This window comes from Dermacentor andersoni, chromosome 9 (genome assembly GCF_023375885.2).
Source record: "Dermacentor andersoni chromosome 9, qqDerAnde1_hic_scaffold, whole genome shotgun sequence".
In the NCBI taxonomy this organism is placed as follows: Eukaryota; Metazoa; Arthropoda; class Arachnida; order Ixodida; family Ixodidae; genus Dermacentor; species Dermacentor andersoni.
In genome coordinates, this window is record NC_092822.1 from 10,877,625 (window position 1) to 10,904,364 (window position 26,740).

Genomic DNA, 26,740 nt, shown 5'->3' on the forward strand with positions numbered 1-26,740 from the left:
GCAAATATTGAACAGGTCTATAAAGGTAAATGTTTTCACCGAAGTCTCGGATAACACGTTATAGCTGCAGCAATTTTTGTTGGTCAAATACAATTTATGGTGTTTTTCAGCGATAGCAATTATGCAGACGCTCGAGGCACATTTGCGCCGTCACGATCTGTGCCATCGTGCAGTCCGGTTATTGACGTCACATGCACGGCCAGCATGGTCGGACCTGACGCTCCACTCGATCGGCTCTGCCGGGGCGGCAGGAAACGGTTCTGGCTTCCTATGCTGGCATTAGGTTTAAGCGCACATGTATTAGTCTTCCTGCTAAGCGGCTATGAGCGCCCCACACCGTGTTCCGAGCAATGGTCTGAGCGGAAGCGACAGCAAAAGTCACGCTAAACCTATGCAACCTTCTTTCTGGGTGCTGACGAGCGCCGACAGTTCTGCCTTGGTCTAATTTGGTGTACCTTGAGGTGCGACGCTTTCGACGTCGCTGGCAGCGCTTCTAATCGTGCCGGCGTTCTGAGATGCCTTCAACGCAGCGCTAAACGTGTCTATCGCTTTCCATGCGTTGCCTATGATAAAACTACAGATTTCATATTATGTTTTACTGTGAAACCAGTATGCTCGGCAAGCCGCGTAGACCTAAAGATAATATCAGCAAATAACAAATAACTGCAAATAGGAAACATGATCTGTGTCTATCGCTTTCCATGCGTTGCCTATGATAAAACTACAGATTTCATATTATGTTTTACTGTGAAACCAGTATGCTCGGCAAGCCGCGTAGACCTAAAGATAATATCAGCAAATAACAAATAACTGCAAATAGGAAACATGATCTTTCTCACGTTATCGCTTTTCCCCATCATACCGCGAGGCACAATCAAATTCACGACCGCGTAATAGCGCATTTCCGGCCATCCGGGAAACCGAGTTCAGCCCGATGCGTTAAAAGTGTGTGACTGCGACTTCTAGTGGCTTGGACGACGACAAGCTATTTGTCAGTGTACGCTGATTGACCTTCTGAGAACTACAATCGGATAGTTCATGCTCAAAAAAACAAAAAAAAAAACACGGCGGGTCCTACGCATTGTGGTAATCGATGTAAGCAAAGCTTTGTATGTTTGCTTTGACTGACGATAATTAGCGTGATGTTAAAAAAACAAAAACTATATTATGGGGTTCAACGTGCCAAAACCACTTTCTGATCATGAGGCACGCCGTAGAGGAGGGCTCCGAAAAGTTCGAACACCTAGGGTTCTTTAGCGCGCACCTAAATCTAAGTACCACGGGTGTTTTCGCATTTCGCCCCCATCGAAATGTGGCCACCGCGTCCGGGATTCGATCCCAGGATCTCGTGCTCAGCAGCCCAACACAATAGCCACTGAGCAACCACGGCGCGTAGCGTGATGTTGGCGGCGAATGTGCAATTTCTTCAGCGTCTAGTCCAATACGAGTGCGGTGAGTTGACGTAAAACGTTACCTTGCGTGCACCACTGCTGTTTGTCTGCATAGTCCACATAACACATAGGGAGGCTTGAGGCGTTGTTGTGCGTGATTATACATAGTCTCTTAGAGGGTTGAGCGTTATCACTGCCTCACATGACACGTCGCATCGTGGCAGAAGTGTTAAACTTTAATTGAATTACGAGGCTGTACGTAATTCAATCAATATAATTGTATGTATACATCGTATACATACATTCGCGGTCTGTGCCATGTTTCGCTGCGTAGCGAAGACGCCCCTGTTCCGCACGACACTTCTTTCGAGCCTGGATGTCCTCGACGCTGAGTGCCCGCTTTGGAGCCATTTCTTCTGGCGCGTGTTTATGTGCTCCTTCTGCATACGTGGCCAGCACACTTTTGAGACGGCAGCACGAAGCGCTCTCTGCAGACTATGGACGATTGTAATGTTTACGCTACGGCAGCTCAGCACCCGACCTCCACAACCCAGCACCCGCATTTTTGTGACATAGGACGACAAGCACGGCACGTGCCATGCGTACAAACTGTGCAACGCTGCCGCGGTGGTCTGATCGTGTTGCAAGAAACCCAGTGGCACGCGCGGCAAGAGCATCACAGCAGCGCCTGGAAAGTCGGCAGAAGAGGTAATCTTCGCTTTAAAAGCGAAAGAGCCAGACAGTCATCGTCGAATGTCAAGTGAAGGCAGTGGTGCATATATAGGAAGTACAGGAGTCCTCAACAAAATTGAACTCAATCGGGATTTCATTTGGTTATAAGACAACTGCAGACATTGAGCGGGACGTTCGCCAAATGTATCTTACGTAAGCGCAATTTGTGAATCGCCGAAGCCTTGCCAGTGTGTGATTGAGCCGCGTTGGATATAGCCTTACGTAAAGAAATTTGAATACTTCGATTCACATTCTGCTGTTCAATACAAAATATTGCATTTCTCGTTACATTTATTTGATCATTCTTCTCCTGGGTTCTTTCAATTTATATTTTGTTACGTACTTTTCTTGAGGCACACCAAAGGCTACCTTTTAGCTTGTTTCGTTCTCACCTTCCTGACTTTAATGCCTTCCGCAATAGTCCTGCCACCATTCATGTCCTTTAGCAAGCCTCCTGTTGCTAGTGGATCAACATTCACACATATGGTTTCCTAATTTACAAATATTGTAGCGTAACAGCCATTTCTCTTTTCCGTTTCGTTTTCTCGTTAGCAATCATTTTTTATACCCAGCTGTAAAATGCCGAACTTTCTGTTTGATCACAGCTAATAATCAATAAAAAATGAACGTGCTAGAATTCATGGCAATGAAGTTCGAACGCGACAGGTGGGGACTAACGGAAAACGTTGTATTGAAAGGTGCCGGAATAGGTTTGATCACTTGGTGTTCTTCAACGTGCACCCAGAGGTGACCAGATCGGACAGGCTTAAAATCGAACCAATAACCCCGTGCTCCTTAGCAGCAGTACGCTATTGTCACTGAACTACCACGACACGTAGTCAGTGAACGGACGGGAAAAAAAGTCGCAGTTTCGCTCGGAAGGCAAAGCATCGATTGCGATAGCAAATTAGCAGACCGGCATACGAAGTAAGGATAGTACTTTTATCGGCCGTGTCAACTCGTAAACATTCGCTCGCTAACTAAATTAACAAGCACAGTGTCGGCGTGCACAGCAAACATGAACACATCCTGCTCGATGAATGCGGATACTCACTGTCAAAACGCTGGCGCGAGGAAACACGGCAGCAGCAGCGAGCGAAGTGACCTTCGTGGTGTCTATCAATCTAACGTAAACTGAGGGCCGTGAACAAAAAGCACGTACAAAAATACGAGCCGTCGACGCACCTAGACTCTGCCCCCAAGCAGATTGCTCTCAAAATACGGCCACGCGACCGCAGACAGCCGCCACATGCGCGGTTGCAGCCGGAGTAGAACGCCCCTCCCCCTCCCTCCGCTCTCCTTGCGCCTCACAACGTTGGTTGCCTCTCGCGCCACGGAAGACGGCGCGCTTCCTCACGCTTTCTTTCCTTTCGCGAGGGCGAGATTAATCCGCTATGGTCGGCTCCCCTCGGACGCTTTCACTCGCACATACAGCGTAGGGCGCGCGGCGACGGTGTTATCGACCTTGGACTTATACGGAGCATCATCACGACGACGACGAGGGCAGAAATACGCCTGGAGTGTCCGTATGATTGCTATCGCAATACAAATAGGGTTATTTGGCTCCCGCATGCACGCATACCTTGTCGATCCACACAGTGTATCCTTGCGTACTTTGGAGCACCAGGTATTTCCCAGCGTACTGCGCGCTCAGGCCAGGAATGGCATCAACAAGTGGTTGCGCGTCCTCTGGCGGTGGCAGGCCCAGAGGCAGGCTCACTCGCTCACCGGCTGCCGCACCAACAAGGTGCAGAATTCGAGTGCAGTTCGCCGCATCGGGGCAGCCCGCAGAGTACTGCAGTTCCAGCGCGAACTTTGCTGAGGTGTCTGGCTGGGCGCAGTCCTTGAGCAACACGTAGCTGCAGGCACCCGCGAAGCGGAACAGGGTGCCGTCAAAGCTCTTGAACTGGAAGTGACCCCACGTGCTGCATACGCCTGTGGACGGTGGCGGAAGTTCTGCGTGTGACAGCAGGGACATCGTGGGGTGCTTCAGTGGTGGTAGAGTGGATGAGCTATAGAGTGAACTAGTGATTGAGCGCGTTATAAGAGAGTGATGTACCATATGAGCGAGCGATTTAGCGAATAAGTGAATTAGTGTGTCATCGAACGAGTTACCGAGCTAATCATAGTGAGTGAATGAGTTAGCGAGTGATTTAATCAGTCTCTGAGTGAGAGAGGTAGTCATCAGTAATTTTGTTAGTGAGTAAGTGAGCGTGCTCCTGTGATGGAAGCAGATGCATACCACCTAATATGGACATGTACTGGTTTAAAATCGGAACGCTCGCGTCTCCTACTGCAAGCCGGCCTCCGCTACAGTGTGACAACCAGCTATGACCGCTGGATACATGACAACAGATTCCACAAAACACTGCTTCAATTCATACACAACACAGACCTCACAGCACACATATAATACACATATACGCATCAAGAATTATGCCTTAAGGGCAAGTCTTTATCGCAATAAAAAAAAAAAAGAAGTGAGTGTGCGGGCTAGGGAGCGAATGTATTGCTAAATGAGCGAGAAAATTAGTGAGGTTTCGTCTTGTTAGTGTGGCAAGCTGAGTTAAGCTGGAACAACATGAAGCGCATCTGCGCTTCAGTCCCTCCCCATTTTGTTTGAGCTCGCTAGATTCCCTCAAATATGAACAAATGATCTATTGCCCGTTAGCACTGTTACCTACATCACAGTTCATCATCTACCTGAATTCTTAGGTATGCGTTTGCCTGTGACCGTAAAGACGTTAATTCTAAACAATAAATTAGTGATCATAGATGAAATAAAGGTTCCCCTTGAAATTGCACGTGTGTATTTTCCCACGTCACCATGAAGCGCATAAACTTAGGCTTATTCGTCAATGTTCGTATATAGTCTAGAGGGTTACAAATGAGATAGTGAATGCGGGATGCGTGTTTACGACGTACATTAATATTGCACGTAGACAGGACAAACTCTTTGGGTGTTTTGTTCAAAACGAGCACCGGAAACTTCATGAACCAGACGAAGAAGTACCACAATTCATTCTATTGTTCTTCAAGATTTTTAGTCTTACATGAGTGCGCTAAGTTATTAGAATTGTTTAACCTGTTCGGTATAAAAATCAGTTACTTACCATTTTCTCCAGGAATCTGAAAAAAAAAGAAGATCGTAAGTGAAGAATATACCAGCGAAGTTAACGGTGAAGAAAACGGAAAGATATTTGCAGCGAAGGACGATAATTATGTTCATTGAATACAAGAAGCTGACTAGTGTAGAACCAGGAAATTACAGCTTAGCTTGTTTATTTTTGCGTCAAGTTCTTACATAGGATGCGCTATCTGATGTAGTTTTGTGGATATTGCCAAGATCCCGTCGATTCGCCTTTACGATCGATGAGTATCCACCACTTCATTACACTACAGCTTTCGTGCTCATATCATCATCTATGATCATGATATCGTCATGCGTCATGCTCATATCTATGATGCTCATATCACTGGCGGCCAGTTAAGGGATCCTTAGGGAACCACTTCTTGTGGACGCCACTGATTTCATGTGCTACAGTGCTTTAGACCCTCTACAAACGTGTTTTAGTACAAGAAATGTAGCTTGTGTTCAGTACCTGATCCCCTTATGAGCCAGCCAAAGTGCTCTGTCCCTGAGTCTACAGTTGATGTTCAGCAACTGCCGTGGCTATATATTGGGACAGACTACCAGAGTGCAAGAGACTGCTTAAAAGTACCTAGATATTTACAGACCAGCCTAAATATCAGGTGGTGTTACTCAGAGATAATAAGTCACAAAAACACTTTTTCTATTTCGCCATGAATCAACATCACATGCATAATTACTTAACCGCTAATAATATGCCTCTTCGCAACACTAATAAACAAAAGAAAATTAAGCCCGCGGAGATTGATGGCGTCATTTCCGTCTCCATGCTGCAAAGTACAAACCTCATGTGGTGGCAGGTCGAAACCGTTGGCTGTTTGCGATTCGCTGGTCAAGTTCTTCTTGGAGGAGGCTTCTGTGACATGATCTCCGACGTCCGGCTTCTGTTGCTGCTGATTTTGTCCGTTATGCTCATCAACCTCCGTTATGGTCTGCTGGCCCTGGTGGAAGCCTCCCTGCGCTGTGACGTTCGTCCGGGAAGAACTTGTATAGTCTGCGAGTCACCACACACGCACAGACACACACACACAGTCTTTTGTTGCAGTCTTTTTTTATTCTTTTATGACACGTGCGGTTCTAAAATATTTCTGCTATCCATAGACGTTGAATAATTTAACAAATTGTATCTGCGGCCTTTACCTGTAGGAGAAGCCTTCTTTTATTTTTCATACTAAACATATGTTGCAAATAGCCTGTGTCAGTGGAATGTCTCCCTTCCAGGGGAATGACCCGAATATACGCATGTTGTACCCACAAAATATTATGAAGTTCTGAATGATATTTTACGATGTCTCACTGATAAACCTCTCAGCTATACACCTTAGAGTGCACGTTACTACTGCAGAATTGAAGCCTGTCGGTAATGAGGCCCTGTCAGCAAAGAGAGATAAATGTTTAGGGGATGATGAATGGTATCCGCGTTGCACAGTATCTGTTCTTGAGGACACCTGAACTGCAGTAAAGCACAGTATTGAAAGTTAACGGCAGAAATAAAAGTTGTAGACCCTTGGTCAGGCTTTGCGAAAAGCATCACAGCACTCGATTGAGGGCCAGAACACTACAGGCATACGTGGCGCTTGGCGACGTCGGCGAAGTTGCGCAGATGACAGCGAGGGACGGTGCTTTTAGTTTTAGAACCACCAGGCATGTCATCGAGGGGGGAGTAGGCCAGTCACTGAATAGCCGCTTGTCAAGGCGTCTCTTGCCATCGCAACATCAGCGTAGGCGCGCAAGAGGTGTTGAGCGTTTTCAGCGTAGAACAGTCTGAACCGTAGGGGAAGGCGGCGCCATTACATCGGTGTCTCTGCTCAGCAGGCTAAACAGAGTTTCCCAACTCAGTTGCTATTGGGAAGGGTAAATACTACAAGTTTCAAGAAATTTGAACCGAATATCTTCTACGAATTACCTATCTACTCTGTTTATTAGTTCACCAAGGCCTCCTTTGAGTATTGCGGTACGCCACCGACTGAAACACTGTTGCATGTTGTAGTGCCATTCACAAACTGCTTATGAAACTTCGTAGGCTAAATTATGCGACCACACTGAAATAAATTCCGAAGTTCAGCTTAATATAAACATGCAAGCGGCCACTATGACGGAAAACCAAAACCTCAATTTATGGGATGCAAAATATACCCTAAATTCACATTCAGAGCTCCATAAAACATATTAGCGAGCGAGGTTTCCTTCAACTTCGTTTATTTACGCGTTCTACGTGACAGAATACTACCAAGAAGATAACGACGTGAAATTTTATTAAACTTACGTGAAACGTCAATTTCATGAACACTAGAAACTTCCCAGATCATATCTTAAAAACTTGACAATCCAGAATCATTTTCTTCATTTCTCTCTTTCTTTATTAAATAAAACAATCATTGTAAAGCTGCCAGCATGGCTACACGTACGTGGACACCTATAATGCAAACAATGAAGGGAGGAAACGCAATGCGTTTTCAAACATCCACAATTTTTCTCTTGCCACACTAATGATTAGAATAAAAGACGACGTGCATTTCTGAAAGTTTTGTTCGTTGAAAGACTCTTCTGCTCACAGCAACAAATTTCTGAACAAATAAAAATTCCTCCGACAGGAAGTGAAGGAAGAAAGTGCGAATGGATTAGGATTTCTTTCTTCAATGAAAAACTTCAGTCCGAACGCAGCTGGACATTATTTTTGCTCAAGAAGTGTGCGCTGAAAGCCACCCTCTCAAGCATTCAATGACAGCTCATTAGCAGGATCAGCATGGTTCTGAGGGATGAAAACATGTAGACGCAAAGATTTATTGAAATGTTTCATGCCAGTTAGGCATAACATTTTAAGCACGCTGATTTTCAACACGATGATCGTCAATGCCCTTGCCGCCGAGAACTGTTTGTAGTCGGAGAAAAGCGCGATAGTCTTAGGTAACCAATTTTCTCTAATCGTGGTGCGCTTGATAACGCTTTTGAGCTTTGTTGGCGTCAACCATCTCACTTCCAATTATTCTAATGAGAAAATAACTTCGGCACTGTTTTATGCCCAAGAATTGTTTTTATTACCTACGTCGAAGCGTTCATCGAATCCTCCGTCAGCGTTTTTCAAATTATTGGAATAGAGCTGATGATAATGCATGTAAATGTTTCAATCCTAAGCCTATATTTGGGCTGGTATAATGTACTTATCCCGATGAATTCTTTAGAAAAACTCATCTGTGGCATCTGTATTTAGCGGCATTGGCTTTATTTTTCGGTAGCTTTTAAGCCACAGGAATGTATTTAGTTTTTTTTCTTTTTGTCGAAGTGAGATGATATTTTCATAATTAGTTTCCGTGCACTTGTTCTTCTTTCATTAGTATTATAGCACTAGGCGTTTCCCGTTCAGTATAATTCACCGGTCAGGAGCTACTATTTCTGGCTCAACTAGCGGTTTACGTGCTCTACTTTTCAGAACCATAAGCTTTTGTTGATGCAAAAGCATCAAATGGCCCATAGGGCAAAAAAACCCAGTCTCTGTCGTCTGGACAAGAAAAAAAAACGGCCCCTTAATACCAATTGGCTGGGGCGGTAACGTCACGAGCGAGCCTGGGCGGAGCAGAGCGGGTGAAAGGGAGCACCTGCTGCTGTAATAGCGCGCCAGGTGTAGCGTGAGGGGAGAGATCATCATCGCAACGGCCCGTGGGCCTCGCTTCCGGAAGCCTCCGTTATCCGCGCGTTTCTTGTCTGCACAAGCTCACGCACGCGTTCTACCTGCGCCTAAGTAAGGCCAAATAATAACGCGCCAAGCCAATGGCCAAGCGTCTGAGCGCGTTCGATTTCAGTCGAGGAGTTCAAACCTCGAAGGACCTCTGAGCTGCCTTCATTTCCACATTGATGCTTGCGCACTCGCAACTCATAAGAAGTACTTCGGAGGCCTCGGTTTTTTAAAGCGAAAGCTTTACTGGCCGCGAACTTGCGATTTCGCTGTGGCCGAGCTCCAAGGAGGCACATGACGTCACACCGCGTTCCCCGTCGTTGCGCTCGCCTCCACTCGCTTCGCCAGCTGCGTCGCATGCGTGATAACATGTCTGAGGATTGAAAAGGAGAGCTCGCGTGCGCCGCAACTACAGTTGAGACGGCAGTATGAACGGCGAAAATTCTGATAAGCAGGAGGAGGCCTGGAATCGACATCGGAACGAAATCAAGAGGAAACGAATCGCCCAGGAAACAGACGAACAGCGCGCCGAACGACTGGCTAAACGCCGTAACAAAGCTAGACAACCAGACTAACCTGGACTTGCAATCAAGATTAACCCAGGCTAACCATGCTATGCCTTAGCTTTCGCTACCCTGGCATAGCCGAGCTAAGCCACTGCCAATTTTTTCTTTCAAGTTACCTGGGCGTCTGTTTTATCTTACGGGCTGTCCCATTGATTAAGCACTATTGAGTTTAATGTTCACATGAAAACATTTGTAGGCGATTCCTTATTTTAATATGTCGTATGAAAAGTGGTATGCATTGACAGTATACTATATGGGTGGAGAATGTGTTAAACCGCAACGTCTCTTGTTTCGACGAGGTTCGTTGAACAAAACGAGCACATGAAAATTTCAGTAGGAGAACGTAACGCCCACGAGGACTAGGGCACTTTATCGATGGCTGCTCAAGGGAGAGCAAATATCATTTTGAATATACATTCTTAGCTCTTCACAAGAATCCTGCTGCTCCTTAATAGCACTAGCCTCGATAAGGCAAAGAGCAAAATATTTAGCAACAATTGATGATGTTTGACTTTAAAAAGCAAGACTTGGACTTGCGATACGTTGTGTGATTATTTAAGGCGCAAGGGACGAAGACGGGACGAAGGTTAGCCATAGCCGGGGTGCTCTAAGCTTTCTCTGCTATGGCAGGAACTTGGAAACCTTTACGCGAATATTCGGGCAAAGTTTACCATTTTTTTTTCTTCGTAACTATTTTTTGTTCCGACATTTAGACATAAGGATTCATCCATCAACCGCTCTCCATCGACTGCGAGGCGCAGTTCTCCTTCTTACCGGGCACGCACGGTGGAACGATGGGTGGGTCCCAGACACCCTGCAGGCTGCACCGGTACACTGGTGCTGCTCCGGGCGACTGGAAGACGAATCCCGCGGGACACGACACTTCGCAGAGGGTCTCCACGTGTGTGTGGTTGCAGTGCCACGATGATCCTCCCGCGCCCAGCATGTGACCGTCGCACAGGCTGATGGCTGTGAAGGGGCACATCTAGGCTAAGAGCTCTGTCGGCAACATTTTAGTGGCGCGGACATTCACTCTTCCGTCTAGAACTAGCGGCCGGAAATATTTGAGTGCGTAGGTGGGCTGCTCTCTCAGCAGAGCACATGGCTTGTCCAAAAACGAAAAAGAAAATTCCGACAGTAAAATGAGTATTTCGGCTGAAGAGGATTGTATACTATACATGGCATGACAGTTATATGAATTAAATACTCTGCAAGATGTCTACTTAACAATGACGATCTATTTTAATCTTGAACGGGTTGTTTGTGTCTGAAAAAGTCGGGACACATTTAAACTGAGCCCTCGATGCCTCGACTTATCTCTTTTCTGTCAGAGACAACAAGAATGATGTATACTCACGGTACTGGCAATGGTCTCCCCTGTACTGATTGGAGCACACGCAGCGGTTGTTGCCGTAGCATCGACCTCCGTGTAGGCAAGGAGGCCGACAGACTCCTAAAAAACACACACAGAGAGAGAGGAAGATCAGTGTCTCTGTATGCGTATGCGAACTTGTTCTGCACCTCTGGCGCCTATTTGTTGTGCAATACGTGATGCAGACGTTTCGCTGAGTCTTCTTATGTATCGTCTCTGTCGCCGCAGGACGAACGTGTGCGTGGTTAATAATTGATAACTATACCGACGCTTCACTATCTCTGTGAGGCGCAGAAGCGCATAGAGTAATATATGTAACAGCCATAGATGCTGCTAAAATTTACAGTGACTTGAAAAATAATGACATGTGCTGTATATGCACCAGAAGAGATTTTGTAAGTGAAGATGTGATTCGTACATTGCTGTTCGACAGATTGAGAAACCTTTCGGCTGTATAAACTGGCTATAAATATTGTCTATTTCACACCTTTTAATAATAATGAGCTATAACGTATGCAGTGTAAATAACGAAGCACCTCCAATACACTGCTGCAAAAGGTAGGTTTCACAAGAAGATCGCACGTATCCGCTGCCTTCATCATACCGTGTGGGTGAAGCAGCGCACTGACCAAGACAAAGCGGAGAGGAAGCAAGAATACACGACAGTCTGCTGCCTTGTATAATCACGCCTAATCTTGCATATTATCGTGCTCATCACTCTGGCATATTACCTTGGCAGTCGGGAAACTGCTGAAGTGGCGTCCACTGGCGTGTCGTGAGATCGCAGTTCAGTGTCATGTGCCGTTTACCGTCGGGAAACTCGAATCCAGTCATGCAGTTGGCTGTACATCGCCTAGAAGCCATGTAGATCAGAAGTCAAATGTATTAAGGCGAAAATGCATAGAATTTTCTGCTCCGCGCTATGTCGCAATGCACTCTATTTGATATATTGAGTTTAATTTATGATAGCTTCCTAAATGAATGCCGTAAGCAATGTGTCAGCAGTAATTGAGGTAGCCGTCATATCCTCTGCTATTTGGAGCAGCGCAGCGTATGTCCCAAGCGTACGCCAATACTTCAAGCCAGCTCAATATATTCAAAGGCATGAAAAAAAATTCTCAGCGGAGATTTAAAGCGCCATCTTGATCCAGAAAGTCGTTCGGAGTCCACTTTCCAGGAAATGTATTGATTTTAGTTGTGAGTAACAGCTGTCTGTGTGAAAATACAATCTTTTTCGGAAGCCGAGATAGGTAGCATTCATCTCAGACGTAGACAAAGCTACAGACTGTGCACATCTGGTTGTCGGTGTCCACTTGTTTGACGGGAACGTATACTGCAAGGCCTGTTACTACGTAATGCCGCTTATGGAGTGCCTACCCACAGACATGAGGAGCAACTTTGGTGTCATCTTGTGATCCATGAGTTTTACCGTAGCATACTGAACCATTTTTCTTTCAGTGAAATGCAATCTTCTATACTTAACTTCCACCCAGGGGTTTCTAAAGCAACATAACCATCAGTGTGCAGTGGTCTCTTTCTTCCCTGGACAAGAAAGTTCATGCGAAACAAAATGATGCAAACGAAACACGTTGTAGTTGAGCAAAGCGTCACAAAACGTCGGTAGAACCGCTTCCGCGTGCTTCTGCTCTGTTTCTGCACTCCCTCAGTGGTAATATTATGTGGGACGGCAAAACTTCTTACTTAGCGCTTCACCTAGCCTCTTCGTGAGGTAAGAAACCACATGTAAAAACCAATGCATGCTTACAGCGAACTTACAACTGCTTTTCCTGAGCCAGATTCGAAGGGGAGTCCGCAAAATCCGGTTGTAGAACCACTACCTCTGTCGCTATTCCTGTTTAGATAACAGCCGAGCTCAAAACAACGAAAGAAGGATGTAGCTGCTTTTTTCTGCAACCGCCAATGCAAACGGAAGAAGTCGCTGCCGGTGTGAACGAACGTTCGCGCCATCGTGTGCGAAAGGATGCCGAACGAGGTTTTACTGCGACTTTTCGACGACGCCCACAAATCGGAGAAGCATTAAACGGCGCATCAACTAACTCATTTGTGTGGAATTAAATGTACTTGACTGTTCGTTAAGCACCAAATTGCTGCGCATGGGCTGTTATAGGTTGAGTATATACAGCTGGAGTGCTATAGCTTTGCGTTCTATAGAAAAATATTAATGAAGTTAAGCGCCCATCCTATCTTTCTTACTTGTAGATTGGTATGTCCTCTGCTAGTCCGAGCATGTATACAGAATCCACTGCTTCAGCTTGCTCTCTTTAATTGTGTAAGCGCTACCGTTAGCAGAACATACGTTAGCTCACCTCTCATCTGCCCAGAAAATTAGGAAGGAAGTTCTGAAACACCAGAAAGCAGTGGTCTCGATTGAATATGCTAGACGTGCTGTGTGTTGTCTACACTGCACGTGATAAAAGTGAAATATTATCTCTTCTCTGTCTCTCTCTCTCCAATTTTCTGTTTCTGTTTATTTCTTTTCATTTTGCCTTCGGGTTGACATATTTATGTATGCATATTTGACCAGTAAATTCAATTGGAGGTTGCCCCTCATTCATGTTGATCATCCCCTGTTATTTGTTCATTTGTGTGCTACACTAAGTCCATGGAGTACCAACAAGCCCAGATAAGTGCGTTACACTGCACCATTAAAGACAAAATGGTGTTCCAACATTGGCGCAACGTGCCAGCGTAGCCCCATTTAGTACCAATGTAGCCCCGGTGACAGTCCAATATTGGTGCACCCTAGGCTGTTTGGATTTCTTCAATTTCCTCCGCGCTATATGCAGGTTTTCCAACAGAATAAACTCCAGTTAACCTGCGTGTCTGTCCATCACTTTCTCTCCGAGAAGTGGGCGATTGACAACCTTATGCTGAAGCTATTTTTATTTATTAATATTGCTTTTTCTTTTCTCATGCACGAATTTTGGCCGTCCTATGTTTGGCAGATGTACATTTGTACAGCAGTTCTTCCAATGAGTAAGAATTTAGTAGCAAATGAAACTGAAGCGTCTACTCGTATGTTCTGCCTCCGATTGATTTCTGTTAGTGAAGATGATACGTCCTGAGGGCACAGTTGCCACACGTTGGAATGAAGCCGGAAAGCGAATATTCTGAGCAGTTGCGCGAATGGGCACGTAGCTTTAGAAGAAAAAATATCAAGGCAAGCCACTTATATTAAACCATGCAAAGCTGTCAGAAGTATTACCCTCGCAGGCAAATTTTCTTTTTCTTTGGGAACGACGGCTGAGCGTGGAATCAGGATGTTCGCTGCTTTGGCCAAGCAAACACACGTTGTATGGAGCAGTAGTAGCAATTTATACTGGGAATCATAGACCACCACCAATTGTGCATCACACAGCCGCCGTGATAGCTTAAGGGCAGAGCACCGCATGAGTAATGAGCACTGTGGCTTCGGCTCTCAGGTGCGCCAAGTTGTACTTTCGTCCACTTGGATTTGACTTTCAAGTATCCTTTAAACGTTTGACTTAAAAGTAACATTCATTTTCCTTGTGGGTTTCCTGGCTTTGTTGTCTATTTGCTTAGTACGACTAATACTTTTTATTGAATGCAAACTATCCTCGAGATAGGGATACAAATCTATTGTTCGCAGGTTTTACTCTGTACTGCAGGCAAGAAAACAAACTTCAGTTCAATTCAACTAGAAATCGAAGCTCTCGGTTTCGCTTAATCTTCTCGCTCCTCGCTATCAAGGCGCTTTTAATGCTCCCGAGTGACACTAGTCCGCACAATTCCCACCGTTACCCACGTTCGGCAAGTTGTTTCTTCATCCGCTTTCATTTCCATTAATTTATCGTTTGTCTATTTCGTTTATTAAACACAAGTAATTTTCCCTATGTTGTCCTTGGTATCAGTGTTTGTTGGCTTCTCGTGATATGACTAATAAAAATCTGACCCCTCGGTTAACCCCCTTTCTTCTCGTCTATTACATAACGAGGGTCTCGAATCCGGCAACATTGATGCCTTCAAGTAGCATGTGTGGGTTTATTGAGAGGTTGCCTTCACCCAAAAAGTTCACGTTCTCGTGACGCCTGCGGCAGAAAGGATGTTCCACACCCGCCGCCAAGGTCTGTGAGTGGTGACACTGGCTAATTAACACTCCCAGGGTTCTACTAGGAAACATAAATACCCAAGAAAGCGGATGGAAAAACGGCGCCGTGGTAGCTCAACTGGTAGAGCATCGCACGCGAAATACGAAGGTTGTGGGATCGTTACCCACATGCGGCAAGTTGTTTTTTCATCCAATTTCATTTCCAATAATTTATCGTTTCTTTATTTCGCTTATTAAACACAAATAATTTCCCCTGTCTTGTCCTTGGTGTCAGTGTTTGTTGGCTTCTTATGATATGACTAATAAAAAGCGGGCCCCTCGGTTAACCTCCTTTCTTCTCATCTAGTCTGCACAAGATACATTATGTTTATTGTGTGCCCGAGTATACATTCTATTAGTGCGGTTGTCCTGTGCAAGTCGTTTGATTTTACATAGTTTTTATGTAGAGTAACATGCTTGGCAAGGTACTATGAATACCCTAACTTCATAGCATTCAATTTGTATTCTAAAGAAATGTTCTTTCTTTATTTCAGGCTGCAAGTGAGACCGCGAAACGACCAAAGTTTATTCGTCGCACCTGTGATACCCAAAAGTTTGCTCTACATTGTGGGTATGTATATTGAAATGAATGTGCCGGTGGTATCGGACCGGCATTCACTAGGATCCGGCGAATTTGATTTAGCGGCACGTACAAATCCGTTGGGAGCGGAAATTGCTCGTACTCACATGCTGCCTCTCTTTCTTTGGCAAGATGTCGACGCAGCGTTGGGGTTTGGTGGAACGTCACACCATGCACTCGCTGCGGTAAGAAATGCACGAATAATTTTAACACAGGAAGCTTTTTCTTTTTGCTGCTTGTGGCGGCTTGTAATAAATGTCTCTCCCGTAAGCAATGACTAAGCTTCGAGTAGCTGCAGTCATCTGAAATACGACTAGTAACGATCTCTCCAAGTGGGAAGTCTGCGTTCGTCTTAATGATCACGATATCGCTCAGGCAACTCATACGGTTTCCTCAGAAATAAATATTTGCAAAATGGGAAAATCTAATCGCAGTTAATTAAGAGACCGGACCCTGCACAATACCTAGGCATTCACTGTTCCAATTGAGCTAACCAGGACGTAAGCAGATGCTAGGGTCAGTCCTGAAGCTGCCTTCCAAAGAAAAGTTGAATAAAGCTAGCGAATTTTTTTTTAATAAGTAGTAAGGCTTTTAATAAAAACAACACAAAAGACGTTGAAGTTCATTGGTAAGCCTGCACAGGAATGGGCATGGTCGCATGGTCTACTGCTAGACTAGCGACGGCGAATTGAGCGCAGTTGTTGAACCGAAATGAAAGGCGTGAAGTGTAGAAGCTGAACCTGTCGTCAACCAATAAGAGGCCGCACATGGCAGCTCCTCCTGTCTAACAACTGCATCTACGATAGTTATGGTGCTGGTCAGCCCATACAGCGAATGAATTTATAGCCAGGCGTCAATTAGTCGCTAGTCGATCTTATAGAGAAGTACGCCCCCATTGTGAGACGCTAATGCGTGATTCTTCAGACCTGTGTAGCGTTGCAGAAATCTGATTACAAATATTTAGGAAGTTACAGAGTAATAATTATTAAAAACAAGTGCTATAGTTCTTGCGAGTAAGCTCAGAAGTAAACAGCTCCTTGATTATTAATACAAAGATTGTTTAGCGCTAGGTAGGGCGTTAAACCTTGCCGGACGTTCAATAAAGTTGTATCCATCGATCCGTGCATTAAGCGCAAGTGCATGAGAAAAAAAGAATACAGAAGAAAAAGCACTAACTTCTAGCAGGATGTTATTCCTGGCGACAGCGATTTGACATAAATTCTAATAAAAGTTGTATCAAGTGCGTTACTGTAGAGGACACTACTACAATAAATACAAACATGCTTATACTCACCCTCGCTGTTTTTTGCTCACTCGCTAGATTTATGTGAGCTTACAGTGTTTATCAGAAGTGTTGGTTGCATGTTCCATTAACGTATATATACGCATACGCATTTATATACCTATGCCTGTATGTCTATTAGCATAGCATGCATGTGCACTCGACAGTGTGTCGGCTTGTATGTATATATATATATATATATATATATATATATATATATATATATATATATTGCGCGTTAACTTTTGCGATCTGTGTGAAAGGTGACCGGGTACTCTCAAGTTATCTATTCCACTTTTTCCCGTTGTCTCGCAACGTTATTGCAAATAAAAGTTAGTTCTGTTCAGTTTACCTAGAGCAGCTAATATAATGAGTACGTTCAGATTTAGGCACCGATCTCTTGTCTGTTACCATTTCAATGAAGTTAGCAGTCATAGAAGAGAGAGGAGCACTTACAGTTCCTGGACATTTCGATTCTCTCCATCACTGGACTTTTGATGGCGCCAGTGCGGTAGTTGTGGGACATTTCAATCCTCTCCCTAATGGGACTCTTGACACTGCCAGAACCATAGTTTTTGGTTTTGATGCTGAAAAAAAGAAGCAAAGAAAGACTGGTTACCAAAGGCTTTTTCTTACACTCTTGATCTGTTTCCTTTTTACTATCTGAAGCCTCATATGCAATGCCGGAAAATTATTGAATCACTCTTTATCTGTGCCTATAACAATGTTAAAACGTCATATACACTTGGCATTTTTGTGTATACAGCGGAACTGTTATGCGATTAGATTCGCTTAAGAATGTCTGTTTAAAATGCCAATGAATTTATTTATTTATTTATTTATTTATGTATTTATTTATTTATGTATTTATATATTTATTTATTTATTTGAATACCGCTAGGGTGCAAAGGCATTACATAGGAAGTGGATAATAGATATACAATGCAAGGAGGAAACGATGTGGTTTTAAAGTATAAAAATAATGTTCGACTGCACCTTTAAATGCACCTAAATCGATCATTTCGGTGATACAGATGGGTAGGTGGTTTGATTTGTTGTATTGATGGGGAACGAAAGAGTCATGGAAAAACTTTGTAGGTGAGAACGGTACGTGTACATTGGGTTTGTGATCAGCCGTGTCTCGTACAAGAAAATGAAAAAAAAAAGAGCTATTTCGGTCCATTTCTGACGTGAATAAGGAGGCTGAAGACACGAACTCTCTGATTAGATCATACATTGATGTGCGCGCATAGGGTAAGGGAATGAAACGCGACAGAACTGAAACATTAACTGACAGAAGCACTGAAACTAGCGCAGTCGAACTTGTAACGGATACTGAAAATGTCAAAGGGACGTACTGGCACAAGCATGGCAGTGGCTCGGCTGTTTGTGGGAAACTTACGATCATTACGCCTTGAAGGTTTAAGGAATAGTCTGTCACCATATTAAAGGGATGAAACATGGCAAGAATAACACGTGCTTCGGGGAAGCTTGTAGAAAAATATGCCAAATTTGTACTTGCTTCGCGGATATCGTAGGTAACCGTCAAAATCGTGTTATTTAGCATTTCTTTTGTGTCCTTGTCTTGATGTCAAATGACTCGCCCTTTGCTAAATATTGGGCGATAGCAAAGTGAAGCTGCGCAGGAAATGAGATTGACTCGGGAAAAACGTGCGAAATAAATTTCAACGTTACATCTGTATCGCGGCACCGTAGGAAACTTCCAAGATGCCAGAGGGGCATTCAAAGCGCTTCTTGCAACAATTGTTATCAACATAGAACTTTTACTCCTGGCAAGTGCCTCAACATTTCTGAGCAAGAATTTGTGCTCGCACAAGGTAGGTTGTGTTCGTGGAGAGAGAGCGTAAACTTTATTTTCAAATCAATAATATTTGAGTCTGGCGTCTCTTTAGTGGGTCTGGGCATCCGCTGCGGACGCGGTTTCGAGACCTTCCCTCGAAGCGGCTTCCTCGGCTCACTGGACGGCCCAGAGTTGCACTGTTAGGTTCGAGCTGAGCAGTGCGGTCTTCCAGCGCGAGCGGAGGCTGGCGGTGGAAGAGACGGAGGGGTCGGCACTGCCCGACTTGTTTGTTAAGTGGAGAACGATATTTTTTTCTAGTATCTTCTTTAGTACAAAGCGTTGATTTCGTAGCATTAAGTGTAAGTGCGTAACGCCGCAACTGTGGGCGCAATATCTGCGGCACTGCGCAGTGCGTGGTGACGGCGAGAGAACAGCGCGGATGCGCGCCTTCTGCCCTCCGCGTTGCACGCAGACGTGGTTTGCTCGCACCGGCTGCTCAGAAAGGTGACACCGCGCTAAATGACGAACTGCACAAAGTTCGTCATTGTTTTTCTACGCATTGTGCCCAATCGAAACCACACACCACTGTTCTGTTTTACTCCCCCATTTTAATATATAAATCACATATCATGCGCAACCGAATGCAATAACTTAGATAATTAATTAATTAATTTTTATTTACTGCTTGGAGATCTTTATTTTTTCTGCTTACCTTGTCCTATTTCACCGCATCTGTTTTATTGGAGGAGATGTAAACGCCGTCATGCATTGAGAAAGCTTTATTTCCACTTTCGGCGAAACCAGCATTATATTAGTTTTATGTAAAGCAAGTCGAAAATGGCAAAGATGATAAAAAAAGTTAACACGATTAAAAAGAAAGGAAATATACAAATATTTATTCTCCATGCGCCCTACAGACATACCCCGAGAGGTATTATTCTGCAACATTATATTAGTTTTATGTAAAGCAAGTCGAAAATGGCAAGGATGATAAAAAAAGTTAACACAATTAAAAAGAAAGGAAACATACAAATATTTATTCTCGATGCGCCCTATAGACGTGCCCCAAGAGGTATTATTCTGCAGCGCGAAATCACAGGTCCCACGGGTATTAGACCAGCACGGCTTTCCGCTAGGCACTCCTTTTTTTTTCATTTCTTTCTTTCGTTTTTGCTTATTTCTTCCTTCTTAGTAAGCCGCGCAGCTTTTGATTAATGAAACTTTCTGGGTGTGAAAGCGGCAGCTGTAATCCGCGGATGCTCGTTGTTTATCGGGCGGCGCGGCCGTACCCACCCTGATTTAGACTTTATTCCATATAAACAATACTGAGAAAGACAATTCCCAGAAACGGTGGAAGAGAAGTAAGGTTTTAAAAAGATGACTTTTTTTTCGTGCAATAGTGACGACTTTGGCTTGGCTGCTCGCGAGAATCGGAAGCCCGTGCGGCTAAATATATACGGCACTAGGGTTCCTTCGGATAAGCTCACTTGCGTGACAGCGTTGTTTAAGCTGCACTTGGCACAGCGCAGCGTCCTAACACAAATTCAGGAATGCAATAAAATTGCGTTGAAATATTCCTATCTCCGTGGCGTTGGCGAAGGCGGTCCGAATTGTTCATACCAAATATAGGTAAAGTTGGTGTAAGCAAAACCATCTCGCTCATTTAGTTCAGCTTTATGGGTACGTTAAAGAACCCCAGGTGATTAAAATTATTCCGAAGTTCGTCATTATGGCGTCTCTAATAGCCAGGTTGTGGCTATGGTTACGGAACGTGAAATCTTATCAAATGAAATTTTTAATCGTCTTTAAAGTATATAACTGCTCCAATGCTTTTTCTCACATTTTCTGTTAATTAAATCACGATGTTCTTCTTTCCCCTCATGCAAAAATTTGGTGCTCCTCAATGAAGACTGACTTCGCCTATCCGCGTCTCGTTAAAATAGGTAATATGTACTTAGAATGGATACCAGTTCACTGTCGAAAGTAAAAGTGGCTAATTTATATCTTAGAAAATAGCTTATTCTTCTTTTTCCTGTTGAAACACCCACACGCCCTGATGTGGCTCCCTCACTGGTGTCCACTTTTTACACCAACCCAGCGAAACTTTATTGTAAGGTGAATCAGTTACATGGAAATCCGCAAGGTGAAAGAAAATTACGAAAAGATAAAAGTTGCCATCCGTGCACCCGAGAGCGACCCGAATTGGCAAAGGAAACCCGTACAGGTTTCTCAGAAAGAGAAATTTGCCGTTGAAGAATAATTTATCTTGGTCCGGGGATCAAACCGAGGAGGAACTCCTTTTCGGGTAGTCACCTTATCATATAAATTAAACAGGAGGCTAGCAAGTCACAAAGCGAGGCCAAATTAATTGACAACTCGATTATAACCGCAGGAAAACTTATGGCAAAATGCGAAGCTTTCTTTCTGAGAAGCTCGTACGGGTTTCTTTTGTAGCCACATGCTCATTGTCAAAAGGTTGGTAATTTTCTTTTCCTTTTCCTAGTATTGGAAGTTCGATCAAAATCGTTTAAATAAATAAACTGTGACGTATTTATGTGACATCTGACTTTCAAACTATAGTGCTAGTTGAAAGAGGGCATTGCGATTTTAGCACTCACACCTGTCGCATTCCGAAGCCTGCGTCTTCTAATGAGCTGTGCCTGAACAGCACTCACGTTTAAGGTTTGATGCCTCTGCTACGTTAGTCGGCCCTGAACACGATCGTAAGTTGGATTTGCGTCTCTCGTTTGAATGCACTCCAGTTGCCCGTTGCATCACTCATCTGTAACGCTTGCTCTCCAGATGGCTAAATCACCTGCATTGGTGCATACGCCGTCGTCTGGCTGGTGTCGGTGCCCGCGATACCTCTGTACAAAATTGATTTTTAGATTCCCCTTCCCCTTTTCCTTCCCCCAGTGTAGGGTAGCAAACCGAACGCTAGTCTGGTCGACCTAGCTGCAATTCTTTTCCTTGCTTTCTCTCTTTCTCTCTCTTACTTTCAGATAACAATTCTATCTCGCGAATTAGATGTTTGGGCCAATATTTAGAACACCGCAACTTATTATGTAAACAACTGGACGCCTATGACCACGAAAGAGATGGTGGGTTACGTGTGAGATTGGGCTGCGCTCGTGCGGTCTACGACAGAACGCTTATGCTATGGGATCATTCGGCGATATACACCGAGTCGTGATCGACGCCTGCATCCTGGCACCTTGTACAACCATCAGCACATGTTTTTATTTTCTGAGTATGGTGTCGTGCTGCTGAGGTCAAGGTTGCGGGTTCAATATCTGCCACGGCGCCCGCATTTCTATGAGGGCGAAATACGCAAACGTTCATGTAGTTAAGCCTAATTTGCCCCAAACACCAAGAGGGCAAATTATTTCCGGGATCCTGGATCTACGGCGTGCCTCATAAGAACATAGTTGTGAAAACCATACCACTTAATACCGGATATATGTGATTTAATTATCTCATGTGACGTAATGTGGAATTTTGCCTAATCAACTCTTACGAATGTAGTCGAGCAAACGCAATTGATCAAACAAGGCAGTTTTACTCTTCTGTGAAAGTAAAGCCGTTACCGGAAAGCGGCTGCCGAGGCTGCGGAAGCCTCGGCGGCAGGAGCCCGCCTGCCGGAGCAGAACTCCTCAGGAGCGCGCCTGCTCTGGAACAGAACTCCTCAGGCTTTGAGCTACGGAGGTCGTGTACACTTAAGCGGATTAAGAATTTCTCATCAAAACTGTTCTGTATTGCGGGGGCCGAAATCAATGTTCTCGAACTGCGTGTTTAGCATCCGGACGGGATGTCTGCTTCACGGGATTTAACGCCCCAGAGAAAAACTGGGACTATGAGGCGCGCCGTGGGGAAGGTCATCATATTATTTGAGACCACATGATATATCCACACACTTTAAGTACACGAGCGTGATTTTGCATTTCGCACCCATCAAAATGCAGTCACCGCGGCAATGTGCTCAGCAGCACAACGCCGACGCCACCGATCCACTGCCTGCGGCTCTTTCGGATCGTCATTCGGCAGCTTTAAGCCTAATGAAAATGTGATACTGTGATCTACAAGAAATAGCGCGAAGGCATTAGCTGTTGCTGAACCCGTGGCACGGTACTTGCACTCACCCGTACGCGGCCTCGACTCCGTGCGACAGTATGTCGCAGACCAGGACAACGGCCAAGCAGACGGACGACCGACGCACGACCGTCATGCTTCGAGGGCCTAGGACCGCTGTTCCCTCAAAAACCACTGCGAAGAGGCAGATGCTTGACGAGTCGCCGCTGTTGCTTTTAGGAGAGCGACAACCTCCCCGAACGAAGTCGGGGTCTCGAATGCCGTAAGGTCGGGGTCGGCCGGCTCTCTTCAACCACCATGGCCCGGTGGCCACGTGCGGGTTCCTCCCCTCGGTAGACGTCATCGGCCGCACTCTCCTTCACTGCTCGCCCTCGCTTCCTTTGTCTTTCGTATACGACCCGCTGAGACTATTCTACCACATGTTGACATCGCTCTTGATCTCGTTGCAGCCGCGGCTGCCTGCCCGGCATATCTGGCGCTCTTCACGCGTTTCCTGCGGTAACGGTAATGAGCGGATGCGACACGTTCTCCTTACGACGGATGCGACACGTTCTCCTATACGGTCGCCATATCTGCGCGGCGACGACGTACTCCTTATTTGTTAGCGGCGTCTAGATCGCTGGAGAACGAGCAACAGCAGCGTTGCACGCTCGTCATTTTCTTTTTCCTTTTTTTTTATCCGTTATTCCTTTCTTTCCTTTCTCATTGATCATGAGCTTGCCTCATGGCCTGGCATAGATTTCACCGAGAATGAGCTCCGGGGTGGAGCTTGCGATTGCATCTTTCGCAACTCGCAAACGCTCCGACACATTTGGCAGGCTGCGATACGTCGCTCATTGTGAGTGCATGCGGATTCCGTCGTGGCCTTGACCGTGGGCGAGTTTACTAGTGAAGTGAAGCTATCACGGGCGTTAAAAAGTAGGAGGCGTATGAGCATGGCTGTCGAGGGTATTTAATTTTAAAACGTCGTTTTTCAATCATGGGTTACTTGAGTATACTCTTTAGTATGACAACAGTAGAGAGACAATGTTTACGTAATGACTGTACTCGTTATAATTTTATATAGCGATTTTTAATGTTATTCTGTGTCACGCTTATGTGGTGGCCATCAATCAAAAGCATCTGTTGATGTCTCTACAGTTCGATTTTCAGATGCGACTTTCTGTCATGGGCCATTTGATTGGTTCCGTTAGGTTCGCCAGAATAAGTTCCTATGGCATGTGGTGTCTCTATTTGGCATTTTATCTGCATCGGCTTCAGATCATTTCTAAAGAGCTTTGGTTTTTGCTTGTAACGCAGACATGGGCATTTTATTAAAGTTACTGTGTGTATATACATTTACTTAATATTGTGTTCAAGTGTCAAAAATTTTCAAAGATAGTCACATGGGTCAATGGCTGATTTTTAAAAAAGGCCTCTAGTTTCTTTTTGGTTTTATTTTTCATTAACATTGCTTTATTTCGTTACGAGGAAAGCACATTGTGACATCCGTGAGAACGCTCTCTTGTTTAACATATTTCGTAATTGGCCTCAACGTTAATGGAAGGCTCCGCTTCATCCCGTCGAATTATATTAAAAATTAAATATATATGTTGTGCAAGTAACTTATAAACAAATATTTAGCCCAAGCCAATGCGCAGCACGAATACACTCGTTGGAGGCATTAAAAAGGAAAACGATATAAAATATTAAAGCAATAGTCACTTTCGCAAAGCAGAAGCCTTTATTTTGCATGAAACTTCAGAATAATAGCTTGTAGCAAAAAAATTATCTTTGTCCTCCCCCCCCCCCCTTTTTTTTTTTTAATTATGAAACTGGCTGCGCTCAGCGGACGATTCCTCCTTCGGAGTCCTGCACGGGGACGTGCTCCTCATGCACGGAAATCGTTGGCGCAAAAGTTGCGGCACCAGGTCACGCAGCAGGGAAACGGCATGGCGCAGTCGAAGTTGGTCCGGCACGGTGGCGCCGACCAACTGAGGCGCACGCACTGCCACACGGGCATCTTCTCCGGACACGTGGCAGATGCTGGGGCAATAAAAAGATCTTCGCTATTTTTTTCTTCTTTATCTAAAGCAAGGCCGGTCTCCAGCCGACTAGTACAGTAAGGCAAACCCTTCGACACGCTTGTAACGAAACGCTTCAGTAGACAAAAGCAACGAAATGTCAGCTCGAGCGAAGATCTCAAGTGTCACCACAGAGGCTAGAGCTCGACAGATCAAGCATCGCAACAGCCAATGTAACGACAAGTCGAATTTTCTTTCCTCACGACTTCTACAACAAAGATAACGAGATGATAAAGAAATGTTATGATGATACTTGAGGTAGACATGAAATCTGGCTAAATTACGCTGAGCAGCTGTCATGAAATTTAGTGGTAACAAATTTAGCCACACTATGGCGTGAACAAAATGAATAGTTGTATGCGTGGCGAGTAGGCTTATCTATTCTTTTGTTGTAAAGCTTTACAACGAAATCTCCTCGCCGCAAAAAAAAAAAATAATAAGAAATAAAAAAAATATATAAAGCAAGGTTTAGAAGGCGCAGGGAGCGTGTAGTATGGTGCGGGTCTCTGTGCGCGTAGCTTGACGCTTAGCATACTCTTGCAAAAGCTACACTACCTTGGACTGCCAAGCCTGCTCGGTCTACTTACCCCTGCACGAATGTGCCGTAGAGGCTCGCATGACAGCCCCAATTCTGTAAGAGCCGCGCGCTTTACTTAAGACAAAACTGCCCTAAGCAAATCTTCATTAATTTTAACTCAGCGTAAGCCGCGCACGAAGTAAAATGTAGCATTCTTAGTGGAATGAAGAAACGTGATCAGCGAGGTCATGTTTGAATTGTATTCAATTCTAGGGTTTTACGTGCCAAAACTACCATTTGATTATGAGGCACGCCGTAATGGGGGACTCCGAATTAATATTGACCACCTGGGTTTCTTTCAAGAGCACTCAATGTACGGGACACGGGCCTTTTGAATTTCGCCCCCATTGAAATTTGGTCGCCGCGGCCGGAATTTGATCGCGCGACCTCGTGCTTAGCAGTGCAACATCACTGCAGCTAAGCCACAGCGGCTGATGGCTAAGTCATGTGGCGCTAATATTCTACCTAAATGGTCATGCATTGTGTTCCTGATAGTGCACCGCCCCCCCCCCCCCCCCCCCCCCCTGCTACAAGGGTCATTAGGCAGTTTACGTGCAATAGTTGCTGTCAGGCGATTGGCGACAGATGAAGTAAACGAAAAAGAGCGATCCCTACAGACGTATAAACTAGGCTTAACAGCACCTAAACAAATAATCTAGCGCAGTGGCAAATTCGATTATAACAGCTATTCAAACTGTCATCTGTTAATTCGTACGCAGTTATAGCTGAATGGGTTGACTAAATATTCATGCACGAGAATATACAGCGTATAGGTTCCCACCACGCTTAAGAGACATGATGTCGGTGACCTGTAAAAAGTCCAAGAAAAAAAGAAGTGAAAAGAATGGCGCGCCTGCACTCTATCAGTGCTCTGTTGCATCAGCGCCAGACTTCTAGGCGACGCTAGGAACACGAATGCATCTTGTTCTTTGCAGCTTATTTTCTTATCAAAATACGCTAGGGAACGCCTTTCGGCCTCGCGTACCGGAAAGAGTTGCAATGCAGAGGAAGCGTGCGTCTCTGCCAGTGCATGCAGCAGGATTTCGCAGCTCGAACAAAGCTGCTCTAGCTACATCGAATGTTGGGAGCGATTAGAGATTGCCGGTGTAACAGTAAGCGCAGTCAATTGGCAAATACGTGGCAGGACGCGGCATCCTGTGCAATGTGATATGATTCTGTTCTAGCTGTTCTGGCTGTTGGAAGCTATTGCAACCAGTTAGACGCTTGTTGGATGCGACTGTTGGTACGACAGATCACGTGTCAGATCGCACTGAGAATCGTGCCACGTGCTTCTTGTTATAACTCGCACTATGTTGCACAATATTAGTTCCAGA

At 44.9% G+C, this 26,740-nt stretch overlaps 1 protein-coding gene across 1 annotated transcript in view; it reads right to left on the reverse strand.

The window, feature by feature from the left end:
- The window catches only part of LOC126527459 (uncharacterized), a 203,664-nt gene extending 186,209 nt beyond the window's left edge, over positions 1-17,455 (reverse strand). Inside the window, exons 1-8 of the mRNA XM_055068522.2 lie at positions 17,333-17,455; positions 15,702-15,774; positions 11,617-11,738; positions 10,871-10,966; positions 10,288-10,482; positions 6,060-6,268; positions 5,237-5,252; positions 3,706-4,079 (exon numbers count right to left, since the gene is read on the reverse strand). Of these exons, the coding sequence (XP_054924497.2) occupies positions 3,706-4,079; positions 5,237-5,252; positions 6,060-6,268; positions 10,288-10,482; positions 10,871-10,966; positions 11,617-11,738; positions 15,702-15,774; positions 17,333-17,402 (1,155 nt within the window). The 5' untranslated portion in view covers positions 17,403-17,455. The remainder of the gene's footprint in view (positions 1-3,705; positions 4,080-5,236; positions 5,253-6,059; positions 6,269-10,287; positions 10,483-10,870; positions 10,967-11,616; positions 11,739-15,701; positions 15,775-17,332) is intronic.
- Positions 17,456-26,740: the final 9,285 nt, after the last annotated feature.